The 24836-nt window shown below is 50.0% G+C and overlaps 1 protein-coding gene across 10 annotated transcripts in view; it reads left to right on the plus strand.

Moving 5' to 3' along the window:
- Positions 1 to 24836, plus strand: part of HDAC4 (histone deacetylase 4) — a 176731-nt gene that overhangs the window by 132685 nt on the left and 19210 nt on the right. For 8 of the 10 annotated variants that reach the window (XM_048308840.1, XM_048308841.1, XM_048308833.1 and 5 more), the window contains 9 exons: positions 711 to 940; positions 6800 to 7057; positions 7834 to 8020; positions 13256 to 13389; positions 14722 to 14842; positions 17933 to 17979; positions 23160 to 23267; positions 23504 to 23559; positions 24073 to 24160. In XM_048308840.1, the coding sequence (XP_048164797.1) occupies positions 711 to 940; positions 6800 to 7057; positions 7834 to 8020; positions 13256 to 13389; positions 14722 to 14842; positions 17933 to 17979; positions 23160 to 23267; positions 23504 to 23559; positions 24073 to 24160 (1229 nt within the window). The remainder of the gene's footprint in view (positions 1 to 710; positions 941 to 6799; positions 7058 to 7833; positions 8021 to 13255; positions 13390 to 14721; positions 14843 to 17932; positions 17980 to 23159; positions 23268 to 23503; positions 23560 to 24072; positions 24161 to 24836) is intronic. The other 2 variants (XM_048308837.1, XM_048308839.1) reach the window with 1 other exon arrangement.

Consider the following 24836-nt stretch of genomic DNA (forward strand, 5'->3'; position numbering starts at 1 on the left):
GTGACACCCAAATCTCCAAGGGCGTGTCAGTAACCCCAATTATCCCAAAATAACCTTTTGAGTTTTGTTAACTCACTGGCATGTCTGCACAGGACAGTGATGGAAACAATTCCAGCTCTTTGTCACCTTGGCCTCTAACTTACCTTCTTGCTGCAGAAGCTCTGAGGCCTGACAGCTCCCATGTTCCTGAAACAGTCCCTTTCCCAGCTCAGAGCCGGCCAGGGGCTTATCACAGGGATTTTCCATCCCTGTGTGTGGAGCAGAGCACAGCCAAGGGCAGCCGTGCACTCCTTGATCGTCATCAAGGGAGTATCCAGGGAGCCCCCATGAGGGATAACTGCTGGTTCCTGCAGCTTGAACCTGGGATCAGTCCCTGGACCGAGGCAAGCTGTGAGGTTTAAACTCCTCCAGAATTCTGTGGTCTCGGAAGGGTCTGTGAGGTGTTGCTGGTTTCAAGAAATTAAATGTTTCCAGAGGGTCTCTGAGTCACCAGGCAGACACAGAGCTCAAACCAAGCAAAGCATCGCTCCGTGCAGTGGTAATTAATTTATCTGCTCTCTCTTAAGGCAGCTCCAGCTGTAGGTGGCGAGGTGGCTGGGTTTGACATGGTATCACTGTCACCATCAGCGTTACTCAACAGCCGTTTTCTCCCTTCCTTTCTTCTTCCTCTTGTTTCTCCTCTGCTGTTTTTTCCTCCATATTATCTTCAGACTGGTATCTTTCAGGACTGCCCCTGCACGCACAGCCCCTGGTGGGTGGAGAGAGGGTCTCCCCTTCGATCCACAAGCTGCGGCAGCACCGCCCGCTCGGGCGCACCCAGTCTGCTCCCCTGCCCCAGAACGCCCAGGCCCTCCAGCAGCTGGTGATCCAGCAGCAGCACCAGCAGTTCCTGGAGAAACACAAACAGCAATTCCAGCAGCAGCAGCTGCACATCAACAAGGTAGGCACGAAGCTTGCAATGCCTTTCTTCCTCCCTAGCAGCTCCAAGCGCGCGATTTTGGGGTCCCTAGTGCGGGTGTGTGTGTGGGCTCCACCTCCAGCATCCCTGGGCCTCTCATCCCTGGACCTCTCACCCTTGGACCTCTCTAAGGCATGACAACACCAGGAAGTATTTGTGAGGGAAGTTACTCAGATTTATTGAAGTGTTTGCTGGAAGGCTGAGAGACTTAAGGGAGTTCAGCCTGGAGGAGAGAAGGCTCCAGGGAGAGCTCAGAGCCTCTTGCAGGCCCTAAAGGGGCTCCAGGAGAGCTGCAGAGGGACTGGGGACAAGGCATGGAGGGACAGGACACAGGGAATGGCTTCCCAGTGCCAGAGGGCAGGGCTGGATGGGATCTTGGGAAGGAATTGTTCCCTGGGAGGGTGGGCAGGCCCTGGCACAGGGTGCCCAGAGCAGCTGGGGCTGTCCCTGGATCCCTGGCAGTGTCCAAGGCCAGGCTGGACACTGGGGCTGGGAGCAGCCTGGGACAGTGGAAGGTGTCCTGTCCATGGCAGGAGGGTGGAACTGCATCATCTTTAAGGTCCCTTCCCACCCAACCCATTCTGGGATTTGTCCTGCTTTGAGGCTTTCAGAACACTCCTCCCAAGGAGTCCCAGGGAAAGCAGCAATTCCAGGAGCAGGAAGTTTGGGGCTCAGGACCAGCCCATGGCAGGCGGCCGTTCGGATCGCGGCGGTTTCATTTACAGCAGAGCTTCCTCCAAATGTTTCCACTGTTCCAGTCCTGTGAGAAAACACAACCACCGAGGGCTGGATCAAAGAGTGGAAGAAGCCGCAACCCCCCCCACACACAACCACCCCCAAAGCCTCGTTTATGGGCTGGGCTGAGGCAGGATGGTTACACAAGCCACTGACGTCAATGCTGTCCTCCTGGAGAGCTGCCACCGCGGGTGCCAGCCCTGGCCCTGGGTCAGCCCCGCACACGGGGCCCTGGGGAGCCGCTGCTCCAGAGGGATCCCATTTCCTCCCCCCTCCACACACTCCTCAGGACCAGGGCCGTGGGATGCGGGGCAGTGAGTTGGGGTTCTTTGTTCAGGCCAGTGTCAGCTGGAGGGATTTGTCGCATCAAGGTTTTTAAAGCTTTTCCAAAGCCTCGGCCGTGACGTATCAGCTGAGCTCATTCAGACTTTCTCCCGGACCTCCCAGGAGCTGGAGAGCCACTGGAGCACTCTGAATTCCAGCTTTGTCAGAGCTGGGACCCATCGCTCTCCACAGCAGAAGCAGAGAGGGTTTAATTGAACTGATGGCAGAGGGGCAGCTTCCCAGAGTTTGATTTATAGGAGTCACGAGTTAAAATCACTTTGGTGCTAGTGCTGCATGCGTGTGGCGGATTTATCCCGTGGGACAGCATCCAAGTGCTGACATGGAAGAAGACTTTTCCCAGATGTGGGGATATTTTAGGACCCTCGTGTGTAGGAGAGTTAAGGGCACGGCTAAAAATAAAAGAAAAGAATATTTAATTATTAACAGGACCAATGGCAGTGCCTGTTAATTTTTTTATTTGTGGATTTCCCGTAAATAATACTCCTGAAGTCTTTTATATATTTATATACTCTGAAATAAGGCTCTTCTTAATTCCATATGATTTTTCCAAACTTTGAGATTTTGGCCCTAAATGTTCCCTGTTAGGTGTCTGCAGCAGATGAAATTTTTGAGGGGACTGCAGCCAAAACAAAGTCTTGCTGTTTCCAGGAAGGCAACCGAGAAAAAATACACTGTTTTACTTTAAAATAGTAAGAATAATCATCAGAGAAGCTGTGGCTGCCCCTGGATCCCTGGAAGTGTCCAAGGCCAGGTTGGACTGAGCTTGGAGCACCCTGGGATAGTGGAAGGTGTCCCTGCCCATGGTAGGGAGGGAATGGGATGAGCTTTAAGATCCCTTCTAGCCTAAACCATTCTGTTTTTCTCAGTGAGCTGAAATTCCACCGTCACCCTGTGCTTCTATATCCCACCTCTTTTGCAGGTTTAATGTTCAAACCTGGGAGGTTTAGGTTGGATTATCAGGAAATATTTCTCCACTGAAAGGGTGGTCAGGCACTGGCACAGGCTGCTGGGGGCAGTGGTGGAGTCTCCATCCCTGGAAGTGATCAGACAACGTGTGGATGTGGCACTGGGAGACACGGTTTGGGGGTGGGTTTGGCAGTGCTGGGGGAATGGTTGGACTTGATGGTCTGAGAGGGCTTTTCCAGCCTTAAGGATTCTGTGATTTGTAACATCAGAAGAGTTTTCTCTCCAAGCCCCATCCAGCCTTGCCAGGTGGGTTGTTCCCTCCACGCACAGCAGCTCCACAGTCTCCTGGTCCTTCCAGCAGCAGGACTGAGGCTGCCTCAGACAGTTGTTTTTCCCCTGCTGTCTCATCACTTCAGGGGGAAAAAAAACCAGATCAAGAGATTTCTGTAGGCTTTGGCTGCTGCAGAAGGCTCTGCCAGCTCCCTACATGGCTGGTGCCCAAGTCAGCCTCTCCCCGTCATCCCTTATCATCTCTCGTTTCCCCTTAGTCTGGAAAAGTTAAAAATTAGAACCCAAAGGGAACGTGGGAAGAGTGATGTCGAGTTAAATGAGTTCAGCCTTTATAATCTCTTTTTTTTTCTGTTTTTTCCTCATTTTCATCAAAGCTGTGTCTCCAGCTGTCCAGAGTTGTTCTGTTTCTTCCTTGAGTTTGTCCTTTGACTCCAGAGGGAGGAAAAGGAGGTTTCTACTGCCTTCTGCACATCATGGCATGGCCGGGGCTGAGCTAGTGTGACATCCTCCTTTGCTTCCTGCCTCCTCTCTTCCTCTGGTTTTCCTCCTGTGCCACTCACCAGTGGGGATCAGAGTCCCATCCAGCCCAAGCCATTCTGGGATTCCATGATTTTTGTGCTGGGGGCTCCTCATTGGTCTCTGATGTGTAAATAGCTGTCCCTAACCTGTTTAGTAGGACCTTCAAGGTCTTCAGTGTCCCAGGAACTTGCCACTGTAGAGAAAGGTGTCCCCTGGAGCAGCTGGTATGGATTGATGGGCCTGGTGGTACTCAGAGGCTGGGTTTGGTGGTCTTGGAGGTCTTTTCCAACCTTAATGAATCTGTGAGTCTATTTATCACATCTGCTGGACAAATCCAGTGGCAGCTGAAATGTCACTAGCAAAAAATGCAGCTTTTTCCCCCTCATGAAACATTCCACAGAAAAATGACGAACTCTTTGGTTTTCCCTGTATTTATGACGTGGCTTTGCTATGTGGTGTTTCTTTGTTGTTTTGTGGGTTTTGTTTAATTTCTGTTCTTTGTATCTCGAAGCTGTGGAGGAGAACTCTTGCCAGCTGCGTGGAGCCTTTTAAAAATGCTTGTGACTAGAGAGCTGTAATTTATTCCGGAGTGAAGTCGTTCTCTGCCCGAGGCTGGAGAGGCAGTGCCTTTACCAGAGGCTCATGGTGGTGGCACTTTGTGACAGCCAGAGGCCACTGGATATGAAAACAGAGGAGTAACCTCGTGGCAGAGGAAGCCAGAGAGCTAATTAAGGGAGGGAGGAGTTATTTACGGTGCTCTGTGTTTACTATTCCAGAAACATTTACAAGCAGCTTCAGTGCTACCTTTACAGCCAGCCCCTTGCACTTTGATTCCCTCCAGTTTTCAACTGCACGAGCACGTGCTCGTAAAACTGCACAAATGGAAGATTTTTAGGGAGTTTTAATGGGCCTGGGATGCAGATAGTCAGTGCATTATGTGGAATGTGTTGGGAACAAAGTGTCTTCTCTGCAAAATCGTCCTCTGAGGGCAGGGTTGCTGCAGCTGGAGCTGGTGACAGACCAGGAGATTCCCTCTGCAAAGGGAGAGCAGATGGAATGTCTGAAATGTCCTTGTCATTGACCACTTGGTCTTTTCAACCTTCACTGTGCTTTTCAATTAATTCTCACATTTTTAAGGAGCAGGAATAATTTAAAACTTCTAGGGGCTTACATGGCCTCTCATTCCCATTGGGTATGACAGTGGCATTGTGAGTTATTTTTCCCAGCAATTACCTTGTGCAGTTCAGAAGTTCAAAAGGTATTAAGTTCAAAAGCTTGAGACCTTCGATCCAAGCAGGGAAAAAAAACCACAAGTAGCAGATGGTTTGTGATGATTTAATTATCTTTAAAACAGATTATATTCATCAAGCCTAAGAGGGCTTAAAGAAAATTGGTGGAAGAAGTTTTAGCTTAATGTGGTTTGGATATTCAGTGTGTGTTGTAAGGAATGAAACTGGGGGGGCAGGGGGACCCTCACAAAAATCCTTGAGGGGTTTTGATCCCTGAATCTTTGCAGGGACCTCCTGAGGTCACTGAGGGCAGTGTCCCTGCGTGAGCAGGTTGCCCGAGGATCTCCAAGGATGGACACTCTAGAACTTGTCTGAAAAACTTGTTCAAGTGTTTGACCACCCTCACAGGAAAAAAAAAGTGTTTTATTGTGTTCAGAAGGAATTTCAAGGGTTTGAATTTGTGCCCATGGCCTCTTGTCCCATCACCTGTGAGTGCAGCCCATAAGAGTCCATGGACTTAAGTATATCCAAGTTTTCTTAAGTGTTGCCTAAACCTGGTAGTTCCTGCAGCGAGGGAAGTTTTCCTTGTTCCAGACTTTTCCTCTGGTGTCAGAGTCCTGGGATTCCTGAAGGATGGTCTTAAATAGGGCATTAAGTGCTGTGGCCTTTTCTGTGCCACGTGCCACCGAGTGCCTTCCCTCATTCAGCAGTGGGACCAGGATCTCTCTGGTCTTCCTCTTTTCTTTCTTCATGCCCTTCATGTCCCTTGCCAGATTTAACTCCATTCCTGCCCCTCTGCCTTGCTTAAGTTGTATGGCAGAACCTTCCTTCCTACTTTTGGGGAGGAAAAAAGGCTTAATTCCAGGTTGCAGCCACTGTTCTTCAAAGAGCAAGTTACTGACAAACAGTCCCTCCTCCTGCATGTGTTCAATAACCATGTTTTGATTTAGCTTTATTAGATTTAAAATCAATATTGCTTTCCATACCAATGACCTAATCCTCATTAAACCTTGCCCTGACAACTTTCAAAGTGCAGCAGTTTCTTTTTAAGCCTGTGGAGCAGGGGCAGCCTGAGCTCTTTGAAAGGGAGGAAATGGATTGGTTTTCCCATGCTGGTGTTAAAAACAGGTCACATTTGGGGTTTTTATTTTATATCCCAAATAAAAATCATAAGCAGTCTGAGACAGAGGACCGTGAATTTTATCTTGCCAATGAACTTAAAAAAGTCTGAGTGAATTACAGTGAAAATTAAATTGTTCCTTTTGGTTTAGGAGCAGCTCTCAGAGGAGTTTACTGAGTCTGGTTAGGGAGGTCAGGTTAGAACAGTGCTGCTTTGAGGTTTGCTCTCAGCTGTGTGTCCTGAGTTTCCTCTTAAGAGTGCAGGTTTTCAAGTAATCTTTATTTCAGCCTCACAGATGAAATGCAGGGGGTGATTCGAGGTGAGATTGGACAAACAGGCAGCAAAACCCCGCTCGGAGGCTTTGTGTCCCTCGTATTCTTTCAGAATTTAATTGCCAAACATCTCGATGGCTGCTCTGCGGGTTTGTGAATGGAGCAGTATCTGGAGGCGCGCAGGAACAAGAGGCCCTTACTCCTTCAGAGGGAAAGTTGAGTGGAAAATGAGGGGGTGTCATTACCTGGGCCACGGGATTTCAGAGCCCTTCATGCCGAGGTTGCCCTGACCTTTCCCTGGATTGTTCCGGGCCTGGATTGTGAGGCGGAACCACCCAGAAGTGCTCTTTCCCGTGAGTCTGGAGGACAGGGCGAGCTTCCCCTGTGGTGAGTTGCGCTTCACTGATGGGCTCTCTGCTTTCAGATCATATCCAAACCCACGGAGCCGGCGCGGCAGCACGAGAGCCACCCCGAGGAGACGGAGGAGGAGCTGCGCGAGCACCAGGCCCTGCTGGAGGAGCCCTATGGCGACAGGGCCGCGGGCCAGAAGGAGGCCCCAGCGCTGGCCAGCGTGGTGCAGGTGAAGCAGGAGCCCATCGAGAGCGACGAGGAGGAGGCAGAGCCGCAGCAGGAGCTGGAGTCCGGGCAGAGGCAGGCGGAGCAGGAGCTGCTCTTCCGCCAGGTGAGCTCACGGAGCGCCGAGTCCGGCGCTTGGGTTGTGGTGTAGAACGTGGATTTGAGCTTGGAAGTCACCTTGTGCTGCTCCGAGGGGGAGGCTCCGAGGGGAACCAGCTCCTGAGGGTTGGCTGGGTAGAGGAACCCGGTGTAAAATCAGTGATTCCTTCCCTGGGAGGAGAGTCTGGCTCACCTGCACAAAACACAGTCACTGTGTTAACGGGCACTGAGCCACTCCTGTGGCTGTTTCTTTGGGAAGACAAAGTGTATCCTAACATTCCGGAGCACTAGCCACCAGCAGAGGATTTTATTTTGGTTTAATGATTTAAAATTAATTTCTCCAGAAAAAGACTGTGCAAGGAAGCAGGGGACAAGCGGAGGGTGTTCCTGCTTCAGAATTAGAGATCCTAGAGCCTCCAGCCAGGCTCATTTCTGGGGGAAGACACCGGAGGCTTGTGGATTGCAGGTGATAAATCCAGTAACAAGGTAGCACAGTGTAATGGAGCTCATCCATGTCCTCCAGGAATGTCAGGAACTACATTTGCCCAGAGCAGCTGTGGCTGCCCCTGGATCCTTGGAAGTGTCCAAGGCCAGGCTGGATGGGATGGTGGAAGGTGTCCCTGCCCACGGGGCTGGGGCTCCGTGTGCTGTGCCTGCCTGACTTGGCCCTAGAAACACCACATTCATTTGCTGCATGTGAGGAAAAGGAGTCCAAGCCCACCAGCCTTGAGAAACCCTTTTGGGAAGGCCCTTTCAGCAGCTGCCTGCTTCTTTTCCCCACAGCAAGCCCTGCTCCTGGAGCAGCAGCGGATCCACCAGCTGAGGAACTACCAGGCATCGCTGGAAGCGGCCGGCATGCCCGTGTCCTTCGGGGGACACCGGCCCCTGTCCCGGGCACAGTCCTCCCCCGCCTCGGCCACCTTCCCCATGTCCGTGCAGGAGCCACCCACTAAGCCAAGGTTCACAACAGGTGAGGTTTGGGGGGGCTGGGGATGACTGGTGTGCCTTCCACTGAGCTTTTCTGCAAGGGCATGGAGTGACAGGAAAAGGAGGAATAGCTTTAGACTGGGAGGAGGGTTAGATGGGTTGTTGGAAGGAAGTCCTTCCCTGTGAGGGTGATAAGGTTGCCCAGAGCAGCTGTGGCTGCCCCTGGATCCCTGGAAGTGTCCAAGGCCAGGTTGGATGGGGCTTGAAGCAGCCTGGGGAAGTGGAAGGTGTCCCAGCCCTGCCCACAAGATGAGCTTTAAGGTCCTTTCCTACCCAAACCATTCCATGATGACGATGCTAAGATTTTCTTCCCCGTCCCTGCCAATCCATAAGCGTGGGCTCCGCGTCTCATCCCCGTTTGGGTGCTCCGTAACGTCCTGCCTTCTTCAAGGAGCAGACTGAGTCATCCCTGTTGTCCTGCATGTCCCTTCCCCGGAGCAAAAACAACCTGCCCACACCAGCAGCAGCACAGCCCTGGAGTTCTGTGTCTCCAGGCAGACAGAGCGAGTCCCAGGCTGTGGCAGAGCTGATTTAGAGGCAAGGCAGGGAGGGCCAGTGCCCCTGAGGGACAGAGTGCAATGCTGGCTCTGCTTCCTCCACCTTCTCCAGCCCCTCCATAATCTCGTGCCATAAGTTATCCACTCCGGGCTCCCTGCCAGCCTTGCCTCCTCCTGTAACACAGGAGTCCGTGCCCGCAGGTCAGGAAAAATGAGGTGAGCTGGTGATTTCGTGTTGTCTTGAAGAGACAGAGACCAAAGAGTGTTTGCTTACCTGTGAAGGAAAACAGTAAGTGCAGTCCTGCATTTGTCTGGTGGAAAGCATGAGTGCAAAATAAGTGTTGATCCCCATCCCGGGAAGTGTTCACAGCCAGCTTGGAGCACCCTGGGACAGTGGAAGGTGTCCCTGCCCATGGCAGGGGGTGGAACAAGATGGGCTTTGAGGTCCCATCCAACCGAAACCTTCCTGGGATTCTGTGAGCTCCCCACCAAGATTAAAAGCAAAAAGCAAATTGTTTTTCCTGTATCCTGACAACCAGCTTTTCTCCCCAAAATCCTTTCTGCCTCTTCAGTACCCTTAGCAACTGCTGGAAGTTGCTTTCCCGTGCGACTTCTCAAGCCCCGTGCTGGGTGATGGGGACTGATTTCAAAGTCCGCCTTCTCCCCCAAATGTCAGGCTCTTATTTTGTGAATGAACAGTTTGCAACGTGATGTGTTCCCTGGGAAAAGGAAAAGGAGGGGGGAGAAAAATCCACAACGCCCAAATAAGAGCGACTCATGATGTTGTTTCCCTTTCACTTCTGCTTTTATTCCATTTTTAACCTACACTTCTTGCATCACTCAGCTCAGTGCTGTGAATCGGGTTTATTTTCAGGCCCTGCTGGTGTAGTAATAGTGGCATGTTCAGTGTGACTTTGTTCCTCAGCTCCTGGCTGCAGGCAGGCTGGGAAGCGTGTGCTGTCAGCTCTGGAAAAACCCAGGGAACGGCTCCGTTTTTCCCTTTAAAGTCTCTTATTCATTGTTGTTGATGTTGAACCCCAGAATTTCAGCAGAGCTGCATTTCTAACGCCGTCATTTCTCACAAAATTAATAGATTTTGGCTTTTGCCAAGGGTGCAAGGAAAAGTCCCCTGGCTCAGGGTCAGAACAGATGAAATTTGAGCTCCTAATACACTTAACCCCAAACCTTGGGGCTTTCAAAACAAGGAAGCCTGGCCCTGCTTGAAAGGATTATTCATTCCTTCCCTTTCTTCCCTCCTCCTCCACCAGTGTTGAAGCTGCCCAATCAATCACATGCAAGAGTCTGGACGTACAATAAATAACATTTCCTACCAGAGGATCTATGTTTGACTCAGATCCGTGACCCTGAATTTCATTTAAAATTGCAGGCAACAGTAAGAGTGCAGGTTTGAGAGCTGTGCTGCTTGGAAAAGGTGCTGTTCCAGTGTCAGGGTTTATTTTCCTCGGAGGCAGGGTTTGAAAAACTAAAAAAGTGGCTGGAAATAAGAGGTGGAATATCACACTGCTTCTATCCAGCACTGCACACAGTGATGAGGTGCAGAATGCTTTGGGTAGTTCACCTGTAAAATACCATTTTCATGGCGTTTACCCAGGTTAAGATTCCAAGGGCTTGACTTTTCTTTTCCCTTCCATCTCTGCATTTATGCTGGGTGAGTGGAGGAGGAAGCACAATAAAATCAGGCATTCACTGTCACTAATTAAGGTGCAAAGCATAAAGACCTCTGTGCTGGACCTAAAGCTAGTCCTAGGTCTCATAAGAGGTGCAGGACTGGTTTAATTAACCAGCACTGTCTGCTTAAGAGAGGCTGGGAAGAACACCCACTGCCATGGGCATGGAAGCAGGAGAAAGGGAAGGAAAGGCATTTCAGCTGCTGAGCATGTGTGTGAGTGAAATTGCCTCATGTTTTGCTGGAGTTGTCCACGGCGGCGTGTCGGAGATTGTGTTTCTGGAGGTGGATGCTGAAGCTTAATCACCAGGATTGAGCTGTTCTTTGGAAGGCAGGAAATGAAAGTCTTGGGTATTTTTCAAAAGCAAGCAGTGCTGAAGTGCATCAGGCTTCTTTTTCCTGAGGAAAATCCATCTGGCTGATAAGCGGCTGCTTTGGAGACTGATCCTAAGGCAGAGGACTGAGGGTTGGAATTGGTGTGATGGGTTGGTGAGAGGGCTGCAGGGAGCAAAGCTCGCTGAATGGCCCTAATCAGGCCAACCGTGATCACTCTGGATGTGGATGTGGCCCTTAAGAGATCAGTCCTTGTCCAACAGACAGGGGAATTGTTCCTCCCTTTCATGTGTGGGATATTATATAGAAATAACACAGAAAGCTGATGCTTCCCCTGGACCGAGTTAGCTGCAGACAGCTGGAAGTTCTGGGGCTGATGTATATTTTATTTTCCTGTCTCTCTCGGTGACCAACACCTGAGACTTCAAAGGTGCAGGGGAAAGAGCCACATACTGCAGCTCTCAAACATGATGTCCATTACTCCACATCAAAGTGAAAGCCGTGCCTTTCCTGAATCCTTCCAGCAATCAGTTTGATGTCCCGAAGCATGACATTTAATTTTCCTTCCTCCCAGAAAGCCAGTCCTTGAACTTGCCCTCTCTAGCTCGAGCAGCCCTCGTGACTTTAATGAATACTTGTGCTTGCCCTGTTCTACACACTTGAATAAGGATCTTCAGGTTAGGCCATTAATTTGCATAGCTCCAATTATCCAGTCTCTGATCTCCTGCAAAAATGGGTCCACAAATTATTCTGATGTTCTGCATTAAAGGGTTTTTCCTTTCTGATGAAGGCATTTATTCTCTCCCGTGCAGAGCAATATAATTATCTGAACCTCAGATCATATGTTTGTTCTGCCAAGAAAAGCCAGTTGGTTTTGCTTTAGTGCTGACCTTTAAAAATGATTGTTCTTATGTCTGAAGAGAGTCTTGCTTCCAGCACCACTTCAATTAACTTGTGACAGCCAGTGTAGTTTTGTATTTTAAGCTTAAATTGCCGAGCTTCCCTCTGTGTGTGTGTGTGTGAGTGTGCATGTGTGTCCCCAGCCACAGGAAGGAACTGGGAACAGCTCCCTTTTCCACTGGGCTGGTTTCTAGGAAAGAGAAATGATGAGTGACGTGTGGTTGCAGCACAGAAGGACTTCGCTGAGACACTGCTGTTATCACTGAACCCTTGGGAGAGGAGAACCAGTGATGAACCAGATTCTGCAAACGCCAGGTTTGGAGTGGGAGAGAATCCTTGAGTGGTTTGAGTTGGAAGGGACCTTGAAGGTGATCCAGTTCCATGGGCAGGGACACCTTCCACTATCCCAGGTTGCTCCAAGCCCTGTCCAACCTGACCCTGGACATTTCCAGGGATGGGACAGCCAGGGCCTCACCACCCTCACAGCCGAGAATTTCCTCCGTAAATCCAATCTAAATTTCTTCTAGTTTAAGACCTTGCACTCGTTCAGTTAAACTCAGGCTGGGGTGAAAGCTTCTCCTCAGGTGAATTCCGAGCTTGCCTTGGCCCAGCAGCTCCTGGTGGTGTTTGATGCTGTGCATCAAACATGGGAGACCTCGAGAGAGCTTTGCAGCACAGCCTCCTCCGAGTGAACTTTGGCTGACCCGAGGGCAGCCAATTACCAGGGCTCTGTTCTCTCCCTTGAACCCAGCGTGGTTTGGCTTTTGGGGGGTGTTTTTTCCCTCTACACTCACCTACAGCAGAGCGAGGAGCTGCCAGACACCTCCCCTGACGCTGGAGACCTGCGGGTGCCGGGGCCAGGGCAGGGAGCCAAGATTCCCGGTGGCACAACGTGCCCCCACCCAGCCAGGAGGTGGGACTGCAGCTGGAGCCAGGCTTGGGAGCGTGCAGGGGCACAGCCTCAGCTCCAGCTGCGTGTCCAGGGCTGCTCCTAGATCCCTGCAAGCCCCTTGGAGCTCCCAGATTGAGCTGGGACCGGCTCCTGCCGCTGCTGCCTTCAGAGGCTTTGGATTCTCGTCAAGACCTTTGGAGTCCATAGAAATCATGGAAAACCTTGGGTTGGAAAGGACCTGAAAGATTATCTGGTTTTAAATCTCTGCCATGGGCAGGGACACCTCCCACTATCCCAGGCTGCTCCAAGCCCTGATGTCCAGCCTGGCCTTGGACACTTGCAGGGATCCAGGGGCAGCCCCAGCTGCTCTGGGCACCCTGTGCCAGGGCCTGCCCACCCTCCCAGCCAGGAATTCCTGCCCAATATTCCATCCATCCCTGCCCTCTGGCAGTGGGAAGCCATTCCCTGTGTCCTGTCCCTCCATGCCTTGTCCCCAGTCCCTCTGCAGCTCTCCTGGAGCCCCTTTAGGCCCTGCAAGGGGCTCTGAGGTCTCCCTGGAGCCTTCCCTTCTCCAGGTGAGCACCCCCAGCTCTCCCAGCAGAGGGGCTCCAGCCCTTGGACCAACTTTCATACAGACATTTCCTGCAAGAAACCTTTCTCTTGGGAAAAAAAGCCCCAAACTGACCACTTTTCTTCTGTTTTCTGGAGTCTCATATCCCTTGAGGATTTCCACAGGAAGGGCTGGATGCAGGTTTGGATTTTCAGTTCTCTGTGGCTCCTGCTCGAACACGCAATTCTGGCCTAGAGCCGTTGACTCCAAAGTGCAAAATACGCCCTTTTTTGCCCTGAAAGTGGCAGTTTTTTGGTGTTTGTTTTAAGCTGAGAGCAACTGTGTCCCCTGTGCCGCAGGCCTCGTGTACGACACGTTGATGCTGAAGCACCAGTGCACCTGTGGAAACACCAACAGCCACCCCGAGCACGCGGGCAGGATCCAGAGCATCTGGTCCAGGCTCCAGGAGACGGGGCTGCGGGGCAAGTGTGAGGTGAGGAAAACACCAGCAAAGGCCACATGATGGCTTTTAGGATTACTAATAATGTTATTATTGCTTTATTATTGTTGTTGCTATTTTTAATTATTATTATTATTACTATATTATTATTGCTGTTATATTATTATTATGCCAAAGAAAAGAGCAAGACATGATGTAACCCTCTCATTTGTTATCCTTCCAATGATTCCAGCAAAAGCAACAACTTTTCTGTGGTTTAATAACTTTTTTGTGCTCTGTAATGAGTAATGGTCAATGCTGTAAAAGGAATGGGGGTAGGAGGATGGCACTGAGCACCACTCCATCACAAGAGGTTAAATTAGATTTATTTGATACATTTTTAAGAGCAAGCAGACGAAGGGAAAAGCTTAGATATGAAATGGAAAGAATGGAGATTAATAATCAAAATTAACGAGTAATTGTTAGATGTAACTAACAGCAGTGGTGATAAATGGGAGTGTAAGTGTGTGTTCATCAATTCTTGGAGCATCTGAGGGGGCTGAATCCCAGAGCATAAATATTCCAGCAGTGTCAGGATCTGGCTGGGAATGTTCCCGAGCCATCAGATAAGACATCCACGTGGTGGCAGCATTGCCATTGCCTAAATGTCCCTGTCCTGCCCTCATTTATCCCTTTCAAACCTGGTTCTGTCTGTGGATACCCATTTAATCGAATTTTGGGATTATTTGGGACCAAAAGAACCTCATTGCTAATTGCCTGGCCTCCTCAATGGGTGTTACAGATGTTCTCTAATGTCTGAGTTCCTCGCTGTAGGATCCCAGGGAACTACTACTGTCCTTAATTCCCTGCTGATTTCCTTAAGGAACATTTATTTTCCTTGATTTCCGTGCTTAACTTGGCAGTTTTGGTTGCTCTCACGACAGGAGCTGTTGTTGATCTTCACCTGCTTTCCTGCTGTGTTTCCCTCCTGGCCACCGGTGACTTTCAGCCTCGCCAGACTCTTCTTTTTGTCCAAAAATGCTAAATTTCGGCCTTAATTCCCTGCTGGCTTGCTTCAAGCTCTGCCCTGCCATTGCAGGGTGTACTCCCTTATCTCTCTGGCCACCTTTCCTTCATCCCCACCAGCTCCTGCCAGCACCTGTCTCAAAGTTTCCTTCTTTATCTTGAACGAGTCTGAGGATGACTTTCTATGTCGAGCAAATAAATGTTGTGAGTCAGGAATTAACCCAAAACCCAAATTTTTCCACCTGAGGGGCTGTTTCAGTGTTGTCCATCTGGCTGGCTTGCTAAGGAAGCAGGAAAGCTCTTTGATGAGAGCTGAGCAGTTCAGCAGTGATTTCACCACCCTTCTCCTTCCCCTTCCAGTGCATCCGTGGCAGGAAGGCGACGCTGGAGGAGCTGCAGACGGTTCACTCGGAAGCCCACACGCTGCTCTACGGCACAAACCCTCTGAACAGGCAGAAACTGGACAGCAAGAAGCTCCTAGGTATCATTCCCTGAGGGGAAATCCCCCTTCCTGACCCCTGGCACCCACAGTGCTGACTGAGCAGCGTGGAGGGTTGAGATGCTGGGCCTCCCTCCATCCTTCGCCCTGTGCAGCTCCAAGAGGATTGTTCCCAGCTCCATCTGTCTCCACAAAATCCATCTCCCTCTCTTCAGGCAGATCCCTAAACCCTGGATAGCTTAAACCTCCTTCCTTTGATGTCTTCAGAACCTAAAAGGATGTTTTCCTGAGGAGGAAAGATAGTTCAGGCAGTTTGTTTTATCCTTGGACACTCTGTGTGTTAGGAAGTTATCCATGGCTGAGGAGGAGCTGGAACTCCCTCCCAAGGGTTTGGATCTGCAGCCCCCCAGCCAGCTGCACAGGCACCAACAAATCCCTGTCAGGTTTATATGGACAGTCAGCAAGAGAGATGCAGGGGCCTCTGCATTTGTTTAATCTGGGGTGGGATTGTTTATCCTTTTCACTGGAGACTGAATCTTCCTGAAACAGGGCCGTGTCTGTGGTAAAATACAGACAAAAATATCCAAAAAATGGTATTTTCCCAGCAAAAATCCTAAAGGGTGGATTTTGAGATAACCAACCCCCCCAAAGCAACCAAACCACACGGATTTTAGCACCTCCGTGGAGTCATCATCACCTCCCTTTACTTCCTGCCTTTTTGCAGCAGTAGGCTGGAGGGGCAGTTTGGGAAGTTCTCACGTGGGGATCAGCAGGAAAAAAAAAAATAAAAAAAGAGACAGTTCAGGAGCCTAGACGTTGAGAAAGTTTATTTTGGGATTAGCCTGAGTTTGGATGATATAAAAAGAGGATTAACTCCATGGCCTGCATGATGTAGTGGCCACAGCAAAGGAGCTGGATGGAAACATTTTGCTCAGTGTGTCCATGAGCTCCCAGAGAGGGAAGCCATTAGCCAGTAGTTAAACACGCAGTTAGCACCGTATTTATAGCTCACTTCCCACCTCTTTAAAGCCAGAGAACCCAAAAGTAGACACCTCCAGCTGAATGATAGCTCCATCAGGACGTAAACTTCCAGGAATTTATGATGTCATGTGCTTGGGAGTGGAAAACCGTCAGCCCGAAGGAAGGCACGGTAAATCTTCCCTGGGGGATCTGAGAAGATTCTCTTGGGATACTTTTCCACTCCCTCCTTGGCTCTGGGCACGATATGTCTCAACAGTTCCACAGATGCCTTTGGAGATACCGTGTCTTTGGGGGGACACCCAAATTGCTGGACCATTCCTCACGGTTTGTGTAGAGAACCTGTGGGGGAAGCAGCTCTTGCTCTGCCTCTGCTCCTGTAGCTCTGTGCCCCCCATGGCTTTAATCACTCATTTTAAAGTGCCTGTAGAGATCAAGTTTAATCCTGTAGAGAGGAGAAATTCTAACACCTGAGGGCTTTCCAGGACAGAACATTCCCTGTTTGGATATAACTTCCAGAAAAGCCCTGGAGCTGCGAGTCTGCTCCCCAAGGATCTCCAGTAGAAGGGGATGTCCAGTAGCTCTTAACTGGGCTTTCCTAAGCCCATGTGGCACCGTTTTAGCCTCGAGATGGTGACAGTGGCACTGGCTGCCAGCCCACATGACCCCCTTCTTTCCTGATGGCTTCCACAGGGCAGGACCTGAGCGAGGATATCAGGGAAAAGCTCCGTGGGGAGAGGGGAAACTCCTCCTTCAGCCATCCTCTCCCGCTGGGGGGTTTAAAAGGCTTCCAAATTTACAAACCAGCTCTTTAAACGTTAGAGGGTGGATTAAGGGCAGGTTTGAAGGCTGGGGGCAAAGCTTTGTGTGAGGTTTAGGGATGCAAATGGGAGTTTGTTAGGGCTGAGTGTCTTGGCAGGTGCCTGATGGCTCCGTGTAAACTCTTCCCCTTTGATAGGTCTGTGAGGAGGAAAAAAGCCTGAGAAACCTCAGCCTAAAAGGGAAAAAGCTTGTAAGGCTTTTCAAGACACAGGATGTTTCCTGTTAAGCTTCTGCAAATGAAAAGGGGCGTGTGCCTTCATGGAATCACAGAATCCCAGGACGGTTTGGGTTGGAGGGACCTTAAAGCCCATCCCATCCCACCCCTGCCATGGCAGGGACACCTCCCACTGCCCCAGGCTGCTCCAAGCCCCAGTGTCCAGCCTGGCCTTGGGCACTGCCAGGGATCCAGGGGCAGCCCCAGCTGCTCTGGGCACCCTGTGCCAGGGCCTGCCCACCCTCCCAGGGAACAATTCCCAATTCCCAGTCTCCCATCCATCCCTGCCCTCTTTCAGTTTAAAGCCATTCACCCTTGTCCTCTCAAGGATACAAGATACAAACCCATCTTTCCTTGGACAGTGGAAAGACTTGGAACCTGCTGGACAAGTCGAAACTTAGGCAAATAAGGCTGCTTTTAATTTGTGGGGAGCAATCCTAAATTGTTGTCAAGAAGGTAAATATGGAAATAACGGGTGGATTATCAGTGAGAGATGTGACAGGAGGTCCGAGGCAGGATGATCCAGCAACTTCCATGTGGGTCTGATCAAAGAATGGATCTCACTTGGAGCTCAGATGAGTCCAGATGCATTAATTCCTCTTCCAGCAACAGAATCCCAAATGGTTTGGGTGGGAATGGACCTTAGAGGCCATCCCGTTCCACCTCCTGCATGAGCAGGGACACCTCCCACCAGACCAGGTTGCTCAGGGGCCCCGCAGAACTTTGAATGGGGTGTTTTTATGGTTTCCTGTCCTGCCTCGGTGGGAAGGGGTTAAAGTGCTCCTCTGAGAAGACACGCTGAGCGATCGTTGGCGGCATCTTCATCATGTATAGTCTTGAAACATCAGACGGCACCCAAACTTTGCATAAAGATGAGTGAATTACAGACAGCTTTTGCAGGAGCCCAGGCGTGCGCATTGTGTGTGTGTGTGTGTGTGTGTGTCTGTCTGTCTGTCTGTCTGTCTGCTGTAACAGGGCTGGCTGAAAACTGGAAGCAAACCCCCAGTCTGTTGTTTCTGTGCTCACAAAGACGGCGGCATGGCCACAAAATTGGCCCCAGAATCTGGTGACCTCTGACTTTTTGACTCACGGGGTGCGTTCTTTTGTCCCCCCCGCAGGTTCCCTAACGTCGATGTTTGTCAGGCTGCCTTGCGGTGGTGTCGGGGTGAGTAACTCCCTTTAATGTGTAAATAATGTCCTGTTTGTTCTCCCGGTCCCCTCAGCAACAGGAATTGTTGCTTTGCATTCCATCGAGTGGGTAATTGCAGCCAGATGCTGCCCACAAACAGGGGCTGCCTGGGGCGCGGGGTGCCTCGGCCTCACGTGCCTTCCTTCAAAAGCAGCGTGAGGCTTTCGGAGCCCTTTCGGAGAGCCCGAGCGTGTGTGTGACATCCAGAGGTGTGTTTGGGCTCTGCCTTTGGGGAGGAAAAACCTCATTTCCCAGGCAGGGATGTTTGATGGAGTAGGGGTTGCCGCGTTTGGAAGCAGCCCTTGCATCCCAAAGTGCTTTTCTCTGTGGAAAGCAAGGCGTGCTCGTGCTGTGGAGGTGTTTTGTCTTCAGTCCTGGGACTTCAGAGCTGCCTGCCTCCCACGGCAGGTGGAAAACGTGGCCATGAAGTAGTGATGGTGAAGGACGTATTGCTGTAAACAGCAAGCTTGCTACGTCGCTGCCCTGGAACGAAACAGCACTTGGCATCTTTTACTCTCCAGCTCCAGGATAATCCACGTGGATTCTCCAGGAGGTGACTGAAATACCCCTCCATCCCTCGTGGAAAAGCTGAATGTTACTTTTCAGCTGTTACATTTCTATATAATCAGACTTTATGTTGTTGTTTGTTCCCATAAAGCCAAAAAACCCCAAATACCTTGTTTTGAAGGTTCTCTTTTTTTCCCTTTGAAGCCTGAGAGCTTAAAAGTTTCCCTTTCAAGTCAGACTTTCTGCTCCAGAGTTTCTGTGGAGGGTGACAGAACAGAAAATCGTGGAGAACAGGAAGGGGAAAAGAATGAGAAGAGACAATAAAAGGCATTGTGTTTGAAAATTCACAGTGGTAGTTCTGCTGCATAATTGTAGCTCGTGAGGTTGAATTTTCAAGGTCTGGATTCTGTTATGGAAATGAAACAAAATTGTTTTCTTCCTGAGTCTTTGCAAAATCGTTGCTTTGAAAATTACCCGTCAGAAAAAAAAAAAAAAAAGAGAAGGGAAAAAAAAAAAAAAGAGAATAATCGTCGTTTATTCGTACCGCCACTCGTGGAGATATTTTATTTTGTATTGTAAATATGCTGCAGTCGCCTAATTCATGGCAAATTTTTGGCTAGAGCTTAAAAGGTTTGGATTTACTCTGCCCTGCAGTCAGGCATGCCATTCAAAGCAAAAAAGAAAAAAAAAAATTATCATTTGCAAATGAAGACTGAATGGTAACAAGTAGAGACGGTGTCTGAGCCCAGCACGGGCTCAGAAGTCTTGCATTAAATCCCAAATCAGGGCAGGAAGCGCCTCAGTGCTGGTATTCCTGATACGCTCCCAATAAAGATGGTGCTGGCAGCGAATTGCTGCTTGGTTGTCTCCACAGACCCTTGGTACTGAGTATTTGCTGACTTTGGTGCAGTGTTTTAGCAATCCTATCAGCAAAACCTGTGCCAGGGCCTCTCTACCCTCACAGGGGTGAATTCCTTCCCAGTATCCCACCTTGCCCTGCCCTCTCTCCATGGGAAGCCATTCCCCCCTGCTTCACCCCCCCCCCCCCCCCCCAGATATTTTTCAGGGGGCAAACATGATGCCATAAAGTCAAAAGGAAAGGGAAAAAAAAGCCCCAAACAAATTAAAAGATCAGTAGAGTAATGTGGGACAGGTCCTGTCCTGGATTTATACTGGAGCAGGATAAAGCTGAATGATGGCTGATGGTTGGAATTCGGGAGCTGAGGGTGTCATATTTGAAATGAGGGGCTGGAAAGCTTTGAAACCAGGTTCTTTCCCTGCAAGCAGTCAAGTGTGGTTCTCTTCCTTAGGGGATGTGGTGTAGATGAGAAGGAAGGATGGGTCTGGAGGGGGGTGCAGGGCAGTTTGGGGGGGGGAGAAGCTGTTTTGCCTCAGGATGGAGGATGGAGCTTGGGCAGCCATGAGTTCTCCTCAACAACGAGCGAGGTGAAGGACAGGCAGGAGAGTGAATCACAGAATATCCAGAGCTGGAAGAAACCCACAAGGATCATTGATCCAACCCCTGGCCCTGCACAGACAGCCCAACAATCCCACCCTGTCCCTGAGAGTGTTGTCCGCACACTCCTGGAGCTCTTGGAGTGAAGCAGCAGGAAAACAGCTTAGAGCAAATGCCTTCATCTTATAACACCTTTCAAACTCTCTCTTTCAATTAAAAATTCATTGACAGTGACTTGAAATCAAGGAGAAGAAGGCTAAATGTGTTCCCAGGTGCTTCCTCGTCGGTTTATCCCAAGAAGCCTTCCCAAGGCTGACAAACCTCCTCCCTTCCGCAGCTGTCTGGTCCTAGCAGGAAAGGAAGAAAGAAAGCACAGAAGCACTGAAATCAACAGATGTGAGCTCTGATTGAAACACCACTCATTTATTTCTGCTGATCACTTGGGAATTTTGCTCAGCTTCACTCCTCTGCAGCTCACACCCCTTTCCGACATCCAACTTCCACGCACCACGGCCTTGCCTAATCCAGGATAATCAGAAGAAGGTTTTGGAGAAAGGAGTTTAAGCTTTGAAAATCTGCAAGACCATCCCAGCACACTTGCATCCAGATTCTTCAAAGCACTCCAAAGCTTGATTTTGGGATAGCTGATAAAACGTGTTTTCTTTCCTGTGTAGCATTTTGCTGCACGCATTCTAAAAATATCCGAAGATCTGCCTCATTTTTCTGCACGAGTTCTAAAAATATCTAAAGATCTCCATCTCTAAGAGGTGTTTGTGTTGTTGATCTTCTCCGGAGTGGGTGATTCTATTTTTGGGTGCAAGGGCTTTGATGAGAGTGTATCAACGATTTTAAACTGTGCCAGCAGAGTAAGTTCTTGCAGAGCAGAGACCACGGGAAGGACTTCCGTGGAATGGAGATGAGGAGGAGCTAATTAGCAAGTCAGAGGGAACAGAATGTGAGGATTATTTAATTGAGAGCAGGAGGAGACACGGTGGGGTGTCTTCCACTGTGAGGGAAGAGCAGAATTCCTTCACTTCGCAGGGTCTGGAGCTCTGGTACAACCTGTGTCAGCCTGTCCTGGTGCTCAATTTCTTACCTGTGTAGTTTTTCAGCTAAATTAAATAGTAGAATAATGGAAATCTTTTGTAAGGTGCTCATTTAATTCTGAGATAGCGGCACATTAGTGGATAGGAGAGTTTACAGTGTGAGTAGGAGGAATTTACAGTGTGAGTAGGAGGAATTTACACTGTGAGTAGGAGCCTCATCGTGGATATTAATTAAAAAAACCCTCGAGTTTTTGTTAAAGGAAGGAAATAATTGTAAGGAAATTGTAATTTTTTATTATGAGGAAGGAAAAACTCTTTGGGTTTCGTTGTGGACATTCCTTGTAGAAGGCTTTTTTCCTAAGTACTCAATTTCTTCCTGCAGAAATAATAGCACTGCAAATCCTCTCTGCCTTGCTCTCCTTGTTCTTCCTGGAATGCTGCTGGCATAAGCCTGCTTTCTGCAGGGGCCTGAACGTGGCAGTGCTTGGCTCTGGCACTGCTGAATCCTGTCTGTTTTGTGGGAAAACCTGTCCCCAGCAGCCATCTGAGGGCCTGCTGGCCCCTTAGGACTCGTGAATTTGGGTGTTTTGTATTTCCGTTCCCCTGGTGCCTCACAGGGAGCGAAGAGAGCCCTCAGCAATCCTGCATGCATGGAAGGAGCCCTGAACTCGCTGCGCCCAGGCAAGAAGGGGAGCTCTTCCCTGCTGGTGTCCTGAGGCATTTTCTTCCAAAGACCAAGAAGAATGGGTTGGATTTGCTCGAAGATGGGTTAGATGTGCCCAAAGATGGGGTAGATACACTCGTGGATGGTCAGATCCAGTGACAGGAGCCCAAAGATGGACCCTCACAGAGCTTTATCGCGCTGGTCAGTGGGGAGGAGAAGCAGCTTGGTCTTCTTGCCACTTTTTGAGAGCTTTTGGAGAGACCTGCTCAGGTCGGTCCCCTCCCCTGCACGTGTGCAGTCCTGATCCAGGATTCCTGGAGCTGGCGTGTGTAACTCAAACTCCATCGTGCTTCTGTTCCCCTGTTACTGCCCAAACTTAGAGGGGTCCAGAGGAGCCCTGGGGCCACCAGTAGTCACTGTAGGGCTTTCCCACAACGCAGTGGCATTCCCCAGAGGCGTTTTGGTGTTCTCCAAGTGCTTTCTTAGGTTATTGTGGCTTCCGAAGCATCCTCAGGGTGGATGCTCCCAGAAACCATCCATGATCACAGAGCTGGAATCATTTCCAGTCATGGCTTCAGCCTGGCTGGGAAGGAGGTGGATCAGTCCTCTGTGGGGCCACTTGTGTCTCCTCACGGCTCAGTGAGCCAGACACAACAAACAATCCCTTTCTTCCCATCTCTTCCTTTTGCCATTGTTTTCACAAGTACACTCAGGGCAGACTAAAATGTGAAGAACAGCTGGTGATCCTTCCCGGTGAGGAATGTCCCATTTATCTGGGACATGGTCTGCAATAACAACAGCACGGGCATGCCTGCAGGGTGCCTTGCCTTGCCCATGGCCTGTCTGCACATTTTCGGGGGGGAAATAGGGTGGTTCTGTCAGCTATTCGGCGTTGAAGCAAATCTGTGTAGTCAGCACTGGTACTGAAGGTTGGGTGAGCTTGTGGTTGCCCTGGGAAGCTGCTGTCAGTCCTGGGCTGTTGTCTTTTAAATGCCCATCACTGAACATCCTTCTTTATTTTTCTTAGTTTTAAAGAATCGCTGAATTATTTCGTAGACCTTTCCATTTCGTCTGGGATTGGTTTCTTGCAGAAGTTAAAGAGAAGTGCTGGTCCCATGGTCACAGAGCCGTAGAATCACGGAATGGTTTGGTTGGAAGGGATCTGAGAGAACATCTCATTCCATCCCCTGCTGTGGGCAGGGACACCTTCCACTGTCCCAGGCTGCTCCAGCCTGGCCTTGGGCACTTCTGGGGATCCAGGGGCAGCCCCAGCTGCTCTGGGCACCCTGTGCCAGGGCCTGCCCACCCTCACAGGGAGGAATTCCTTCCCAATATCCGAAATAAACCCATTCCCTTTCAGTTTAAATCCATTCCCCTTGTGCTGTTGCTCCATGTGAGCGATGTCTTTATCAAACAGGGGTTAACCTCTCGGTTCCTGGCTGCCCTCCCTGCTCCTCACCTGGTTCCTGTGTGTCCCCCCCAGGTCGACAGTGACACCATTTGGAACGAGGTGCACTCGTCCGGCGCTGCTCGCCTGGCTGTGGGCTGTGTCATCGAGCTGGTGTTCAAGGTGGCCACGGGGGAACTGAAGGTATGAAAACAACCCTCAGCTGTGCTCTGTGCAGGGCTCTGCTCGGGGCTGTGCCGTGTCCAGCACCTTTTCCCCCCCTCCACAACGAGGGAAAGCATCACCCAGCGCCATGGCCTTGTGAGGAATCCATCAGCAGCAACTCCAGAGTTCCCAAGCAGGATTAAGGCTTCTGGCTGCAATCCCTGCATCCATCCTTGTCCCTCTGACCTTTTCCTTCCCTTATTTTTTGTGTGCAGAATGGGTTTGCTGTTGTCCGGCCCCCGGGTCACCACGCGGAGGAGAGCACACCCATGTGAGTATCTCTGCTCCAGTGCTCCTTCCATGGGGGATCCGGAGCTGGAAATTCCAAAGGAGTTCCGTTTGGTTATGGCTATGCAATTGCTGTTTGTTGCTTGATGAGATGTATGGTACTCAAAGCTTCCCAAATTCTCTGGAGCAGGGTAAGATCCTGCTCAGTGCTTTCAGGGGGATGTTTTCTAGCAGGAATCAGCATTGCAGCCTCTTCTTGCAGTGGGTTTGGGCAAGAGTGGGGCATTCCCTGTTTCCCTAGAGCCTGCTGCTGGAATTCAGCACTTCCAGTGGGAAATGGATCTGCTGGAAGCTGTCCCTGCCCGTGGTAGGGGGTTGGAACGAGATGAGCTTTAAGGTCCCTTCCAACCCAAACCATTTCATGATTCCAGGGAGGAAAGAAGAGTGAGAGCAGAAGGAATTCCTTCCTCCTGCGTTCCAGCTAGGTGATGGATGCACTGGGACCATGGGAATCTGTAATTAACACCTCTCTTTTCCTCTTGTCTCCCCTCTCCAGGGGTTTCTGCTATTTTAACTCGGTGGCAATCGCAGCCAAGCTGCTCCAGCAAAGGCTCAACGTGAGCAAGATCCTCATAGTGGACTGGGTGAGTCAATGCCCCTTTCTTTCCCTTTGGGAGAGCAGGTGGAAATTGTTCTGGGTGGGTTTCTTCTAGCAAGGGCAAACATTGTAAGTCAGTGAAGAACTTGTTGCCTGTGGTCTGCAAGCCAAAATTTTGGGGTTTAACTGAGTAAAAGTGTTTTAATCAGAGAAAAAGTTCTTAAGGGGACCACGATTTTCAAATAAAAAGAAAGGGCTTCTTTGGGATTCTGCTGTGGCAATGTATAGATGTTTATTTTTTAATAGATTTGTGTGGCTGGAAAGGCATTGGAGCGACTGAATATCAGCCAAGAGTTTTGGTTCTGTTGCCACGAATCGCCCACAGGTTAAACTCACAAGTTAAAATGGATTTATTTTTCCTTTTGGACCTACTGGGTGGACATTTTCTTCCTCACTTCCCACCTGTTTTTCACGTCAAGGAGGGGCATTTTGAATACCTGTCCTGTCACAGGCTGTGTCTGTGCACCACACAGCAGCTCAATAGGGGATCTCTCATGGGTCGTGCTGTTTAACCTGGGCCCAGCAGAGCTTTATTTGTACCAGTGCTCACCCCACAGACTGACTAAAGATTGGGGCACCAAATATCCCACTATCCTGGTGTCTCCATCCCCCAAGACTGGTGTGAATCCAGTTCTTTCCATCCAGGTGAATTGCTCCTGTCT

Source organism: Corvus hawaiiensis, chromosome 7 (genome assembly GCF_020740725.1).
Source record: "Corvus hawaiiensis isolate bCorHaw1 chromosome 7, bCorHaw1.pri.cur, whole genome shotgun sequence".
NCBI lineage: Eukaryota > Metazoa > Chordata > Aves > Passeriformes > Corvidae > Corvus > Corvus hawaiiensis.